Source organism: Haemorhous mexicanus, chromosome 17 (genome assembly GCF_027477595.1).
Source record: "Haemorhous mexicanus isolate bHaeMex1 chromosome 17, bHaeMex1.pri, whole genome shotgun sequence".
In the NCBI taxonomy this organism is placed as follows: Eukaryota; Metazoa; Chordata; class Aves; order Passeriformes; family Fringillidae; genus Haemorhous; species Haemorhous mexicanus.
Window position 1 is genome coordinate 8344728 of NC_082357.1, and position 14803 is coordinate 8359530.

Sequence of the window (14803 nt, forward strand, 5' to 3'; positions counted from 1 at the left end):
ATAAGTCAGAGGTGATGTGCAGCATCCTCATGGTGCTGGGGCCAGAAGGAGCACTTTGAGTGAAAGCTTAATAGAAATTCAGTGTGGAGCCATGCTGAGCATAGAATTGGTTGACTGCATAAATCTAAATGTCAATTAACTAGAAAGTTTTACCAAATGGAACTATGATGTTTTAGTTCCATGTTGTCAACACATGAAATGAAGCATATTAATTGATAAGCAGTAAAACTCTGTATGAGTTCTTTAAAACAAAAAATTAAAAATATTCAAAGTAGGACCAAGATATTTCCAGTGTTTTCAAGAAGAGAGAAAAAGTCAATTATTGATTACTTTGAGAGCTAAAGCATCATTTGGACATTTATAAGAGTTACCTAAAAGCTGAGAAGCAATGAGAAGTTTGTATGGCAGCCCCAAGTCCTGATACACTTGGTAGAGTACTGCTGAATAGCAAAATACAGGTTGGTGAGCAATCTAGAAAGGATGATGTTTTATTGAGTGGTGTGGATTGCTACTTTGGTTGATTTAATTTTTATCCTGTAAGGAAATTAAAGCTCAAGCACTTCCAAACTTGATTATATTTCTAAAGATCATCTTTGCATGCCAGCTTTTGCCTAGAAAGTCACCCGAAGATGTCAGCCATTGAAACCATTTCATGTGGAAGCATTGCTAAGTAAATTCACTAAATGCCTATTCATCCCAGTGAGATGGAGAGTCACTGGAGCAGGAAATGTGAAAATCTGCACAGCTTACTATACAGGAAGCAGTTTCTGAGTTTGCCAAATTGAGATGCAGAGTCTGACCCTGGGAGATGTTGCAGCTCACATGAGGGAGTAAAGGAGGAGGGTCTCAGGGCTCTGTCTGTCAGGATGCTTGATTGACAGATAATTCATTTCGTCTACATAATATCAATGAGATTATGAAAATAGTTTACTTGGCTGATAACGTTTCCAGGCTTTTGCAGCCTGACCCCAGAAGTTAAACACATTTTGTGCAGTTAAACACATCAGGTTTAACTTGGTTTTCTATGGCTTATAATAATGAAATGTTTTCAAAATACAGTAGTATTGACAGCTCTTTTATCTTGAGTCTTTCTGCTACCAACTTCATTACAGACCATTGCTTAAATGGTGTTGTAGCCATAATGTTGTGGATTCAAATGCAATTCAGGAGATTAAGATTTTTTAATGTGATTTATTCAGTTTTCCTAAATATGCTGACCTAGATAAATACAGAACATTTTTGCTCCATTGTTAAAGAAAGAGCAGACCACAAAAGCTGTCAAGTGTAAATACATTCCTGGACATGTCAGCTGAAATTTTGAAAATGCTGGTGTCAGATTGCCTGTCATTCTAATTGGAATTAACCTTCTAAATTCCTTTGTTCCTGTTGATTATACTGCTTTTTTGACATCAAAATTCTCTGCATTAGGCATTCCAACCTTGGCCTCTTCTCTATTACACAATGAAAACAAATAAAATGCCAATAGATACTGAACCAAACTCCCCAGAAAATATCTAGCAAAGCATGTAAAATGGAACTATCAGTGCAGTCATCTTGCAGCTGGATTTTCATACTTAAGAAGTGTTGAGCAGTATTACTTCATGCATACTCTGTTATAGTGCTTAAAATACCTGCTAAGGGTTGATAAGAAATTTGTTAAGGTGTAATAAAGCTGTGCTGCCTTCCAAGTATGCTTTCCTGAGCAGGGGGGGGTCATTGAAGTTTAGCAGCAGGATGGAAGGTTTTTTTGGAACCACCTCCTTCAGAATCTGAGAGTGGTCCCCAAATGAGAACAATAAATCTATACCTGGCTCTGGATGTGGTGGTTTTCACAGTGTAATTTGTGCACCTTTTGTTCTTTCTCTCACAGGACAAACGATCAGCTCGTGGCATTCCTGTCCAGATACCGTGACATGAACTTCTTGAAATCACACGGGAGGGACAATGCAAGGTGAGCTGGCCCTTTCCTCACCTTAATTTAACCAGAGCACTGAGAATTATTGTATGGTGACAGTTTCCAATGATTGAAGAAATCCCTAGCCAGGGGAGAGAAGTGTATGAGGAGGAAACCCTTTTCTAAGGGTGGTTGTTTCTTGACCCAGAGTGACTCCTTCCCAGAGTCAGAGATGCTTTTGTGGGGAGAGAGGCTCTAAGCAGTCTGATGTTGCATCTTCCTGTGGACTCAGCACAGATTGATGTTGTGTGAGCAAGTGGCAATTGCCCACACACCAGCACTGACCTGGTGGCTCCAGGCACACTGGTGAGCAAGGCTGGGTCAGCTGAGTTCTGCAGCACAGCCTGGCACGGGCAGAGCCCCAGCTGTGGGAGCCTATAGCAGCCTGCAATGCCACTGAGAGTGAGGAGGCTGGCTGGAGCTTATCACAGTCTACTGAAGATTGGAACAAAATCCTTCTTCATCCACCCTGCACAAGTCTTGGAGAAGGAATGTGCTGTGTTTCCCACCGTTCATCAGTAGTACTTAAACTTTCCATTGTGGTTTGGAGGAGCAGCAGTGACCAAACACCATCTTCCAAAGGCTTAAACAACTTCTGCAGATAAAAGAAGTTTACCATCTGACTAAAGAGGAAAACTGTCCTGTTTTCCTCTTTATTCATAGTTTTGCTGTTCCTCCTTTTTGCTGGTTTGGTACCATAACAGCAGTCCTGCTGCACTTCCAGCAGCTCCATATGCTGAGCCCCAGTGGCTTTGCATCTGAAAATATTGTTTTATTCTGCTTGGGTCACCAGGTCTTCCCTTTATTCTGTAAAATGTCAAGTGTACCCAGAGAATGTGACACACTGAGTCATGTGTTCAGCACAGCAGGCAGGCAGAATAACTCACAAGTCTCTCTCTTCTTGGCCATTCTTACTCTTGTCGCCAGATTTATCAATTCTGTCATGTTCCTGTTTAAATTAAGTCCTCACGAGCATTCATCTTGTGCATGCACAAATTCTATAGCAGGTAGTAAAAAATAATCCTGTGAGGAGTCATATTTAAAGCCAAGTCAACAGTTTTCACAGGAGAGTCCCTGGTTTGGGAAATGCAGAGTGTCAGAGTGATTGGCAGGCTCAGCTCTAGCTGGCAATAGTGATGGACAGCAGAGTTAGTGTAGAAAAGAGGAGAGAAAGCCAGGGAAAAGCAGTTGGTCTCTTGCTCCTCCTTGCTCCTCTGGTGCTCCTGAGTCTTCTCAAATTGCCTGAGCTGGCTAAGGAAAATACCTAATGGATTATGGCACACCACCATCAGGCTGGTTCAAACATGCCAACTTCAACTGGATCAGAACAATCTAAATCAATTAAACACACTAAAGCTGGTATTAATTTAATAATGAAATAAGCAAATGTGCCACTTGTCCTTCCATCACAGGAATAGCAAACTTATTTAGTAGTTCAATGGTTCTCTTTGTGTAAACAACTAAATACCTTTTGGCTTATTACAACATGTCCCTGTGTTTTATTTTATTTTTTCTGATTTCTACCATAAATTCCCTGTGCATCAGGGAACATGATCTGGGACATGAGTGCAGATTTGCCATCCCTGTCTGCCATGGTTCCCTAATCCCTGAGTCCCATAAGTGCTCCCACTGCTGACCACTGGATGAATGGATCCTTTCACATCACCCCTTGGCATGTCCCCAAATTTTCTGTCAGGGAGGTAGAGTGGCTTCCCTTCTCCTGCACAGCCCAGGCAGCTGTAGACATACTCAAGCCAGCAGCTGCAAACACCTCTGAGTATTGCTGGTGTTGGGTAAAAATTCATTCCATTGTTTCCAAAAGCTGATCAAAAAGTAATTATCCCCTGTTTGTATTGTGGGTGAATTTCCAGCTCTACATCCACCTGTTGAGAGAGAAATATCTAAAGTGAAGATTTCTAGCCTGGTATTTCATGTTTAGTGTTTGAGTGACTCAGTCTTGACTAAACTGGTCAGTGTACCCTCTGCTCTCCCCATCTGACACACAGTTCCCACCTGACTTTCACTGAGTGCCCAGGTATGTAAGCTGTGCTCACACCAGGCAGGTTTATCCCTGCAGTCAGAGTGGGAAAGTCCTCTGGGCTGAAACACCTCCTGCCAGCTCAGGTGGGTGATCCAAGAGCAGAGACCCACCCAGGCTGTCACCCCATGTCCTACAGCCAGTGTCCCCAGGGAGCACAAGGTGTTCAGTGCTGCTGCTTTACAATATTCTCCCAACCTCTTGTGACCTTTGCCTGGGGAATTTCCACAGCTAAACTCAGTGACTTGCTCATTCTAAGAGTAAGGGATGAGGTTTTTTCCTACTAATTTTTCCACTTTTTAAATTTTGCTCTTTGCTTTGTCCTGTCACAACCCAGGGGAAAAGAAATACCCCATGAAGAGAGTGGCATGGCCAAGAACTTAGTAAGGTCTGAAAGAGAGGCAACAGCCTCGAGGGTTGGCAGAAAAAAGTTAAGAAAAGAAAAAAAAAAAAGGACAGCTTTTAGAACACAGGCCAGTGTCCATGTTATTGGGCAATAAAAGAAAACTCCCTGTGGATATCCTATCTCAAAACACACTGGAACAGATTTTTTTGTTTAAAACAATGAATTGAAGCCATAATAAGGGAGAGGACATGGGCCTATACTGCCTGCTACCCCATGTACAATAATGATTTAGCTGGTCCAAGGTGTTTTTCTCAAAACATGGGAACTACTAATACAGGAGCACAGCATCTAAACATAATTGAAAGCAATGTATAATCCTTGCTGATACTTTTAATTTTAATTTGTGGATGAATAACGGAACCTAATCAATAAGCTTTTCAAGGCTGCCTTGTAAACAACTGAAAACTCTTAATTTTAAGTCATCATAGTCTTTGGATCATACAGCAGAGAAAGATTAGAAGTGCCATCTCAAACCTGAAATGCTTGTACAGCTCAATTACAGTGCACTTTGTATTCAAGCCATGTTCACAATCAGTGCTTGTTCTACTGCCAAATAAGGAGAGAAATCAGGCTTCCTTTTATAGAGTTAAGTTTTCTTTTAGTTATGCCAAAGTCATGAAAAAGTGCATCACTGATTTTCCTTTAGTGGCTTCAGCAAAGAGAATGGACATGGAAATGGCTCCTTCACTCAGCTGGAAGCATTATTTCCTGACAGAGGTGGATGTATGAAATGAAATTGCACACAGTGGCTGGAGTTGTTACATAGTGCTTAGTGGGCAACACATTTCCTTCTATTTTCAGTGCCTTAGACTATTAAAAGCAAGTGAATAACCTGGTAGTTGTATAAGCTATTGCAATTTGGAATAGGCAGAGGATTTTTTTCTTTTTTGGCAGGAGCAGCACCTGGATGATTATAAAACATAAAGACAGTCAAATGTGACATCTTCAATGTCAGGCAGGAAGAGAGGGGGTTTGTATAGAAACCTCTCCCCAGCAGTCATTTGGGAAACAGTGTAAACATGCTGAGAAGGCTGGATGCTGTTAGATCTTAGAGAAATCTTGAGCTCATGGGCAAAATACAAACAGCTAAAGAAAAGACCCTTAAAGTTTTGGTATGTGTCCACATTCTTTTCTTCTGCTGATTTTTTCTCCTCATTACTGCTGTTCTTTGCAGTTGTGTTGTCCTGTTTCTGGGTTCCAGATAATTTCAGAGGTGTTGGTGGCCTGCATCAAAGAGCATCACCATCCCATCCCATCTCTCAGAGGCTGGAGAAACCTTAGCTACCAAAGGACTGGGGCACATTCCCAAAAATCTGCACTGCTGGCACACATCTGTTTCACCCCCTTTCAGACATGCCTTTTCTCCTCAGTGGCACAGGCTGTTTGTTGGTGTGCTGTACTCGGGGTCACTGGGGGTTTGGTGGTCAGCTAGCAAAATGGATCTCACAGTAAACACTGTTGTGTCTTGCACTGGTGAATTACCCAAACACCAGGGGAAAGAATGGATTAATTATCACTGCTGTTGGGATAGCCCAACCACATGTCCTAGCAGCACTTAGGCTGCTGCTCATGTCACATATTTGGTGGTTCCTTTGGCACAAATTACCCTCAGCCTCATACTTTTTTTGCTAAATTTTTTAGAACACTTGAGTATTCCGGAGCACGTGGACTAAGATCTATTTTTTGCTTGGAAGTAGTTCAGCACAACAGTTGCATGAGAAGTGTGGTGACTGAAATAGCAACATGCATCTTCTCTGCAAAGAGACTGCACTTTAAAAATTTAGACATTAGAGCTAACTTTCAAATGTTCTTAGTGCTTTATGCTAAGCATTAGGGGAGCCATAAAGCCTTTACAGCTTCAGCTTGACAATTCACCTCCTTGTAGGGCTTTTATTTCTACTCAGTTTTGGAAAACAGAGCTCTGAGCTGTCAGTGCAAAGAGAAACAAAAGCAGTCATATGTCTTGATGTGGGACTAAGCAGGATGTTCTTTGTTCTTAGAGTATACAAGCAAGACCATCTCCTGGTTCAGGAAGCTGCTTCAAGTGAGAAGGTCTGAAGGAGTAGCCATCCTTTATGGGGCAAGGAGAGAATTAGGAAGGAGGTGAAAATTGAGATATTGGTAAAATAATCAGGAATTTTATTGCTATCTAAGAGCATTGAGCAGCACACTTCATTTGCAGCCCTGTCATCTGAGGTCCTGAGGCATTTTATAAAATGGTTGTGACTGGAAACATCATTTGAAGCTGCACAGATGTTGTTGGCCCTGGTGTACCCAAAGGTCAGTGGCCTGATTTGGTAGCTTGAAAACCTTTATAGAAGGGACTCAGACTTGCTCTCAGTCACTAGAAAGGAGGTGAGGAGACAAGAAACCTTCCAAAGAAGACATTTATTGGAGACAAACAGATGGTAAAATGTCAGGTTTAATATCATTGAGTCTGTCTGTGGTGAGTTCATGCTACATTCTGCATTCTGTAATTTGCAGTTTTGCTTATTTAATATAAAAAGAAATAGAATCATTTGAGTTGTGGCCTCCCTTATGGTGAGAGGAAGCCATTCAATTTTTGACCTTCTAAAAGCTGTTTCAGTATTGCTTAAAAGATACTGTGTAAGTGAAGAGGGGGGTAAAGAAACCCACAGGAAAGCCTTTTAAAATCTCTCTCGAGCTTTATGCTCACAAGGAAATGCATGGAATTGTTGACAAAACAAGGCAATTCCTAGTAGAGTCATTACTGCAAAAAATAGACTTTGCAAGTTTCCTTCAACTGAAGAATTTCAGAGGGTTTTTCATTTTGCTCCCTGGCCTGCAACATTAAAATATTGAGAAACATTGAGGCTTTTTAAGACTTTCTCTGAGAAAGAGACTTTTCCTTTGAAAGAGATAAAGTGGAAAGAAAAGTTTTTCAAAACCAGTGGAAGTTAATGTGTAGGAAAAGGCAGAGAAGAAGAAAGAATCAAGAGAAATTTCTTCTAAAGAGAATGCAAAGATGTGCTAGGACTAAAGTATTAAATGGGTATTCTGAAAAGATTGCATGTGAAAGAAGCAGAAACAAATTATATAGCATAAGAGGTGCCTATTGTAAGCTTGAAAAGTCTAATCATGTCCATATAGAGATGGAATAATGACCAGATAAAATGTGTGGATTCATCAGCTTTCAACAGCATTTCGTGTGGAATACCCTGAGTGCCATGGCTGCTTGGCTTCCATAAAGGTGCCACTGGTTGAGAAGGGGCACATTGAACATTATATTTCAAGGTGAACTTGTGTCTTGAAAGAGATATTCAAATTGCTGTACCATTTTTGCTGCACTGTAAATGATCTAATTGCCCAGTGTGTGTGGCAGCATTGGTCTGCCCCAGGTTTAACTGCACTCAGAGCATAAAAGTGTTTAACATACACTGAAAACATGGACTGCCAAAAAATCCTTCCCGTGGAGCTCCTTGTTCCCATCACTTGCAGTTCAGCTTCTGCCACAGAAACTCCTGGAGCAAACATCACAAAATGCATCTCTCAGCTCTGCCTCACTTTTGGTGGCTGTGTCTCCTGGGTTTCCTGCTCTGAAGCCCATCCCTGTGCTCCCTGTGCTCCAGGGGCAGCTGGGACCTCCCAGTGCAGGCTGTGCCCTTCCCTGCCCTGCACACCCCCCGTGCTCAGCTGCCCCAGGGCTCTGCTGTGGGCTCTGCAGAGATACAGGTGGCAAGCACTGATCACATTTGAATGTGAGATTTCCTTGTGTTCCTTGGTAGCTCCTGAGCCTTTGGCACAGTGGGCAAAACTGCAAAAAGCATTTCAATTTGTGTGCTTATTTATGGTGCTCCTGAAATAAGCCCAATCTTACTAGAACAAATTCAGTCAAGAGAGAAATTCTTTCTGATATTGTTGATGTTTTTTCTGCATTGTCACTAAAGCTTTGGGGGATTGTTGAGATAGTAATGTGTTGATTTAATGTGTTTCCCTTACCCTGAGTAAGGGAATTAACAAGAGATAAGAATTCTGCTCTCATAACATTTTTGACCTCATAGCAATTGCATTTAGGATGTCACAGTTAAAGCACATTGAAAAGCAAGTTACAATTATTCTTTCTCTTCCATCATTTCTGTCTGTACTGAGAGTTATTTTCAAGGCTTTTTGAAACAGCAGGAATTGTTTGTTCTGTGCTTTCCACATGATGACTGTCATAGTGGGTAGAAATCTTCCTCATCTTGACAGACTAAGTAGGTGCTATTTCTGTTTGACACTGTTCCCCTTTTCAAGCTTCACCTCCATTTTGGGAGTGGGGGATCAGCCCTGGAGGCTTTCAGCATGACAGGAAGGTCTCAGGAAACACACTGCAACATCCTAGCCTTAGAAAAACAGATGAATAGCTGGTACCATATAGACACTGTGTTTAAATAGCCAGTTGTAAATTATTTCAGATGTAAATATTGTTTAACCCTTGGTGGAGTAGAGTTACTCATGGAAATGGAGGGAAATCAGGGTTAGCTGGACTCAGCATACTCAGTGAGGCCAGGATTTCCACCTTGAGCAGGCAGGGAATGATTCTGCCCTGCACAGGTTTGGGATTCATCAATCTGCTTATTATAAAGAATTTTTCAGTGCCTGGTTTATGGAGATGTGTGGTAGCCTAGAGATTGCTCACAAATTAATTCTTGCAACTGCTACATTCAAGATTGTCAAATTATTGTTCAATGCTTTCTAGCTGGTCACCTAAACTGCAAATTACTGTTTTGTGCTTCCCAACTGATTGACTCTGGTAAGTGTTTCCAGGGTGGCTGTGCAAACACTGCTGGCAAGTGACTCTCACATTTCTCATCTGTAAAAATATTTACTTGACTTTTTGCTCTGAAATGGACTTTCTTCCTTAAATTTTCATCTAAAGACAGTTAAAAGAGGAGCAGATAAAATCAAAGCATGTGAGCTTATCCACATACATTCAGGGAAACATGGACATGATGCTAGTGGAGCTCCTAGCTCTACAGATTCTTGCTTTGACATTGACATTGGCTTTTGACTTGTGAGGAATTTTTTTGATGGAGTTTTGTAACTTTTATTCATAGTTCTTATTCTTAAATCCTGAATAATGATGCTGAGGTCCTGGGTGGGTGCACCTGGTTAACAGTAAAATGTCAATGGGAGGTTTTCTAGGGGAGAGGCCAGAAACAGGAAACATTTAGGAAGAAACCTTTTCACCTTAAAAATATATTCTTTCCAGAAAAAACCTTTTAGTGATAAAGTTACTGGTAAATGGCATTTAGCAATCTGATAGCCTCTGATACTTTAGGAAGTTCTACTCGTTCATAAACTTCAGGAAAAAGAAAACAACAAACTCTCTGACTTATTGTGTAAGTAGAGCATTCAGGAGCAGGGATCTCTACAAGCTGCTGTGGTTTGCACTGTCCCTTGGAGAAAACTATCAAAAAGGAGGATATTTGGTTGTGATATTTTTGCTGATAAAGTAACTGTGTGGCAATATTTATTAGCAGTTACAACATACCATAAGAGCTGAGCTGTGTTTATACTCATGTTGTAGGAGTATGTGCTACACAAGTTACAAATGCTTTATGTTATACAGTCCTAGAATCTTGTCTGAAATGCATTTATAAATATTTAAATAAACTACAAAGTAAGAGGAGTTCCCTGAGCTGGATTGCAATCATGAGCTGCATGGACTGACACCTACACTCAGTGACTGAGCACGTGCTGCAGGCAGTAGGGTTTTTAGCAAAGTGTAAAAATAACTCTCTGGAACCTGTGAGGCTGCATCCACACTCAGGTCTCAGTGGCACCTTTCACGTGAGTCAGTGTCTGCTGAGCTCAGGTGCTGACAGACCTTCTTAATATCCTGTGTTTTCTCCTTACTTTTGAGTGTAATCCCAGGCCCTCAAAACTGGAGGCTCTTTAGGAAGAATTAAAGTTGGTAAGGGGAAGCATAAGATGTGTTTGTCAATCATAAGAGTGAGTGTTCTATGAAAAAAGGCAAAATGGCATGCTTTTCTTAATCCTAGTCTTTTTTAAATTCTGTTTTGTCCTGGTTGACTCTTCCTATGATTGTTAGTTTCCTCCTGTTGTTTTCTTTTGGATTAGGAGAAAGGCCAGTTGTCTTCAGCTGATGATAATCTCTGTTGTATTTGGCCAACCATACCTTGGTTCAGTAGGATGTCATTGTTCTGGCCAGTGCATTTGCAGCTGGCAGAGGTATGCCAGTCTTACCTGATGTTCAGGGTGACAGGAAGCACCTAAATTTTTCCACATTGACTAAGATTAAGGAAATGCTCTTACTAAGCTTTTCCCCCCCCGCCTTCGTTTCATTTGGGAGTTATCTGTAAGCTGTTTTGTGAGACCCAAGAAAGACAAGGGGAAAAACCATCTTTTTTTTGCATTTCATTGCTCTTTATGAAGCTTGGCCTGGCTTCATAAAATTTACTGATTTGGTATTCCCTTGAGCATAACCAGAAACTAATGAAATACAGCATGAGACTAGAAACAAATCAGTAGGGTCATGCTTTTGCCCTCCATCTTCCTATCTTTCTTTTCAGAGGTGGCTGCAATCATTCTTGGATGGCTAGTCAAGAATCTTTATGAACCCTTTGTAGTATCCAAGAGGTTTTCATTTCTTGGAAAGGCCTATGTGGCATACAAATACCCCTTTCCCTTTCCCTCAGGCAGTATTCAATATGCTTAGAGTAAGTTCTTGCCTGCCTGAGTGCCAAAATTGCTATTGCAGGAGTAGCTGGGAGCATAAGTCATCCTAGAAGAGAGCCTGGGGGACACAAGGGAGCCTCATCCACCTTTTCCACTTTGGTTGCTGTTCAGCTCTCTGTGCCAGCAGCCTCTCCTATTTAGCTTCCAGCAGATCTGAAATACACTTGGTCCCCTTGGCCATCAAGGAACATAAATGAGCAGCAAGCCATCACCCAGTGGAGAGCTGTGTCTTCCCAGCTCCTTGGACACATCATTGCTTCATAGGCCACAGAAAGGATTTGCTTTGCTGATGCCTTCTTCCATTGAGGTGTTGTGACTGGATGTGAAGAGGCTCAGTAGGGGTGATCCTTCTGAAAAACACCTGCTCTGTGTTCAGCTGTTATGTATCTGAAACCTGCTGTGATGTTTCTAGGAGGGTTTCAAGAAGCACAAGCAAAAGGGTCATATCTTTAGAGATCTCTAAAGGCATTGCAGCTCTTTAGTTGGGCTGTGCTGGCTTCTGGAGGGTAAGTGATTGGAAAGTACATTTACTTTCCTCTAGTAACCCAGTTGTATAATATTTGGGGGCTGAGGTTTGTTGTGAAAACAATTGTACTTCCAGGAATTGGCTTATTTCATTCCATATCCTGAAATTTGCTTTTCCAAGCCATTGGCTAAAAAACCATAGAACTGTTCACATATAGAAAAAAAAAGAGCCTGTCAACTACTTTGGAAAACATGAAGCTGTGAGTCAGGATTTGCTGGGACCTTCCCATCTGGAGCGTGGTCATGCTCCTCCGCTGCCAAGCTCAGACAGAAAGGCTGAAGCTGTTGCAGTACCAGGGAGCTGGAGCTGGATCATGTCACACAGGCTGAGGCAGTTTCTAAGCAGAGCAGTTTTTGAAATAGCCAGGTGGTTTATTTTGTTTGAGGGTTTCTATTGCAATCAAAGGACCTTCCATTTGAAAAGGAGAGTAAAGGGTGATAAATTGGTAGAGATAGCAGTTGAAAGAAATTACTTCATGGAAAAGAACTTTATGTTCCTATTTAAATATAGTCGATAAAGTTCTGTTATTTTCTTAAAATAATTAACTCTAATGAGCATTTAGTTTTGAAGAAAAATAAATAAATGACCAAACTTTCAGGCACATTAATATTTGATTTGGAGATAACTGCATAAATATTGAATTTGAAGATTACATTCCAGAGCACTGCATTAAAATTGCAAGACTTTTCTATTATCCTTCATAATGGAACATGAAATTAGAAACTTGTTCAAGGAAAGAAAAATTTCTCGACTCTCATTTACACATTTTCAGCACTGTTGTGTTAACAGAGGAGCTCTTCTCATACTGTGAAAAGAGACATAGCTATCAGTAGGACATAGACCCTGAAGTCATTTACGGTCCTTTTGAAAATTAATATGCACCATTTCATAATTGCATCTCAGTTCTTTGATTGGTATGGAACAGAACTTGAGCCAGGGAGTTGGCCTACGGGGTTAATACTCATGTTTCCAGATGCAGGACTCCAGAAAGCTCTGGTGCTTGTTCCTTAACTTTTATTCTTTTCCCTTACCTTTAGTAGCATGTGTTTGAGGACTACTATAATGTCATCTTGGCTTGCTAATCCTGAATGCCCTGGTGCAGCTGTGTGTGCTTCCGAGGGAAGGCTGTGCCCCTCTTGCCACAGCTGTTGTTATCCTGCAGGTCCTGCACCCAGAGAGGTTGGGGGCTGTGGGTTGCTCTAGTGTGTGCTCACTGAGCATTTGTTACTGCTCAGAACGTGTGGGATGTGTCCAGTGCTCACATCCAACCAGGGGGATGGTGCTCAGCTCCCCTCAGTGCTAATTCACGGCCACCCTGCTTCTCCTTCAGGGAAATCATTCCCAAATGGAATAACAAAGAGAAACCTGGACCTCAGAAGATGAGTGGGCATTCATTCCAAAGCATTTTCAAACGCAGATTGATTTCCCAGCTTTTCTTCTTTTATATTGGTCTCAAATAATTCATTTCCATAACTTTGCAGTTCTGCCATTGCTCCTCTTATTCATGGTTCAGCAATAACAAAACATTGTTCCCCAGAGACTTGAAAATGGAGCCAACTTGCTCATTCTACAGCAAAGACCAATACAATGGTATTTTTTCCTTATTGGTTCTATCCCTACAGAAAAATTATGACATAATAGCATAGGAGAAAATTGGTCATTTTACCTTTATGTACATTTTCCTGTTTTTTAAAAACTGAATTTATTTAGAGAGAGAAGAATGTGTTTAGCTCTTGTTCATGTTGCAGTTCTTCTGTGGTGGTTTGTTCAGAGTTAATGAACATTATGGACTTTCTTGCCCTATAGCTCTGTTACCTGCACAGCCTTAGGACAGCAGAAGGTGTAAATGATGTTTTAAAGCAATCTGTTGATCTTTGCCTCTATAACAGAACATAAAACTGATTAATCATTTATTAAACCTCTCTACACTACTTATGAGTAGAACAGAAATATTATCAAGTGACCTTTTGATTGTTTTTTGTTTGCAAAAGTAGCTTTTTATTTATAAAGCTCCCAATGATAGCAAACTACAAATTAACATTTAATGGCTGCTCTTGCATTCCCTCAGATTTATCAGAAAGCAGGGGCTGGACCGGCTCTTCCTGGAGTGTGACACGCACATGTGGCGCCTGGGGGACCGCAAGATCCCAGAAGGAATCTCAGTGGATGGGGGCTCCGACTGGTTCCTCCTGAACAGGAAGTTTGTGGAATATGTCACTTTTTCCAATGATGACCTGGTGACGAAGATGAAGAGGTTTTACTCTTACACGCTGCTTCCTGCCGAGGTATGTGAATGCAAAGAATCCCTCTCTGTCCCCAGACCTGCAATGTTTGTGCTTGTCCCAAAGATCTGACTGAAATCAGAGGGGCTTTCCCCTGATGTCACTGGGCTTTGGAGCATCCCACTGTGGGGAATGAAAATTTTACTTCTGTATCGAGTAAGCCCTTTAGGGTTAGAACATCTTTTGCAGTTGTTTATTGCCTTGTTTGTTTGTGGGACTTTTTTGCAAAGAGTGGCTTTGTTTTGTACTTCTAAGCTTATTAAGCTGTTAGTGAACAACCAAAAATCTTACTGCCCTTTGCTTGCAAATTGTTCCTGCACAAAGCTTTTGAAGGATATTAGAGATGGCGAATTGTCTTCATAAGTAGCTTTTCTTGCTATTATCCAGCACTTTTCTTTAAAAATATAAACCCTGCAAACAAAGGTTTATTGTTCTGTTCAAAACTCAGCCAGAAGGCACAGTCACAAATCATTTAGATCACTCAGGAGTCGCTCTGGCTGCAAGTGATGCAGAAGGGGAGTGCACAGCAGTGTGGGGTTTTGCCTGGCGTGCAGCAATGTGCACTATCTGCAGGGAGGGCACAGAGCCGTGGCTGGCAGCCTGTGCTACACCTGCCCCAGCAGGTACACTGCTCCCCTGGCTTCCCAGCCTCTGCTCCACAGGCTGCAGCCCAAGGAAGAGCTGATGACTGCCTCTAAACCCATAAATGCCTTGGTTCCTGAGCAGTTTGAGGTTTGGATGACACCGATCTTGCAAATCTCACTCGTTAGCTTCTGGTGGAGCACAGCAATTGTTATCTTTTGGTAGAGATTTAATATTCCCCACACATGTTGCATAATCTTCTTTTAATCCCGTTTCTGTTAAAAATCACCTTTTCTCTCTACTCTGATAACCT

The 14803-nt window shown here is 41.4% G+C and overlaps 1 protein-coding gene across 4 annotated transcripts in view; it reads left to right on the plus strand.

Annotated features, from left to right (window-relative positions):
- XYLT1 (xylosyltransferase 1) overlaps nt 1–14803 on the plus strand; it is a 178841-nt gene that overhangs the window by 135772 nt on the left and 28266 nt on the right. For all 4 annotated transcript variants that reach the window (XM_059861518.1, XM_059861520.1, XM_059861517.1 and 1 more), the window contains 2 exons: nt 1871–1951; nt 13695–13911. In XM_059861518.1, the coding sequence (XP_059717501.1) occupies nt 1871–1951; nt 13695–13911 (298 nt within the window). The remainder of the gene's footprint in view (nt 1–1870; nt 1952–13694; nt 13912–14803) is intronic.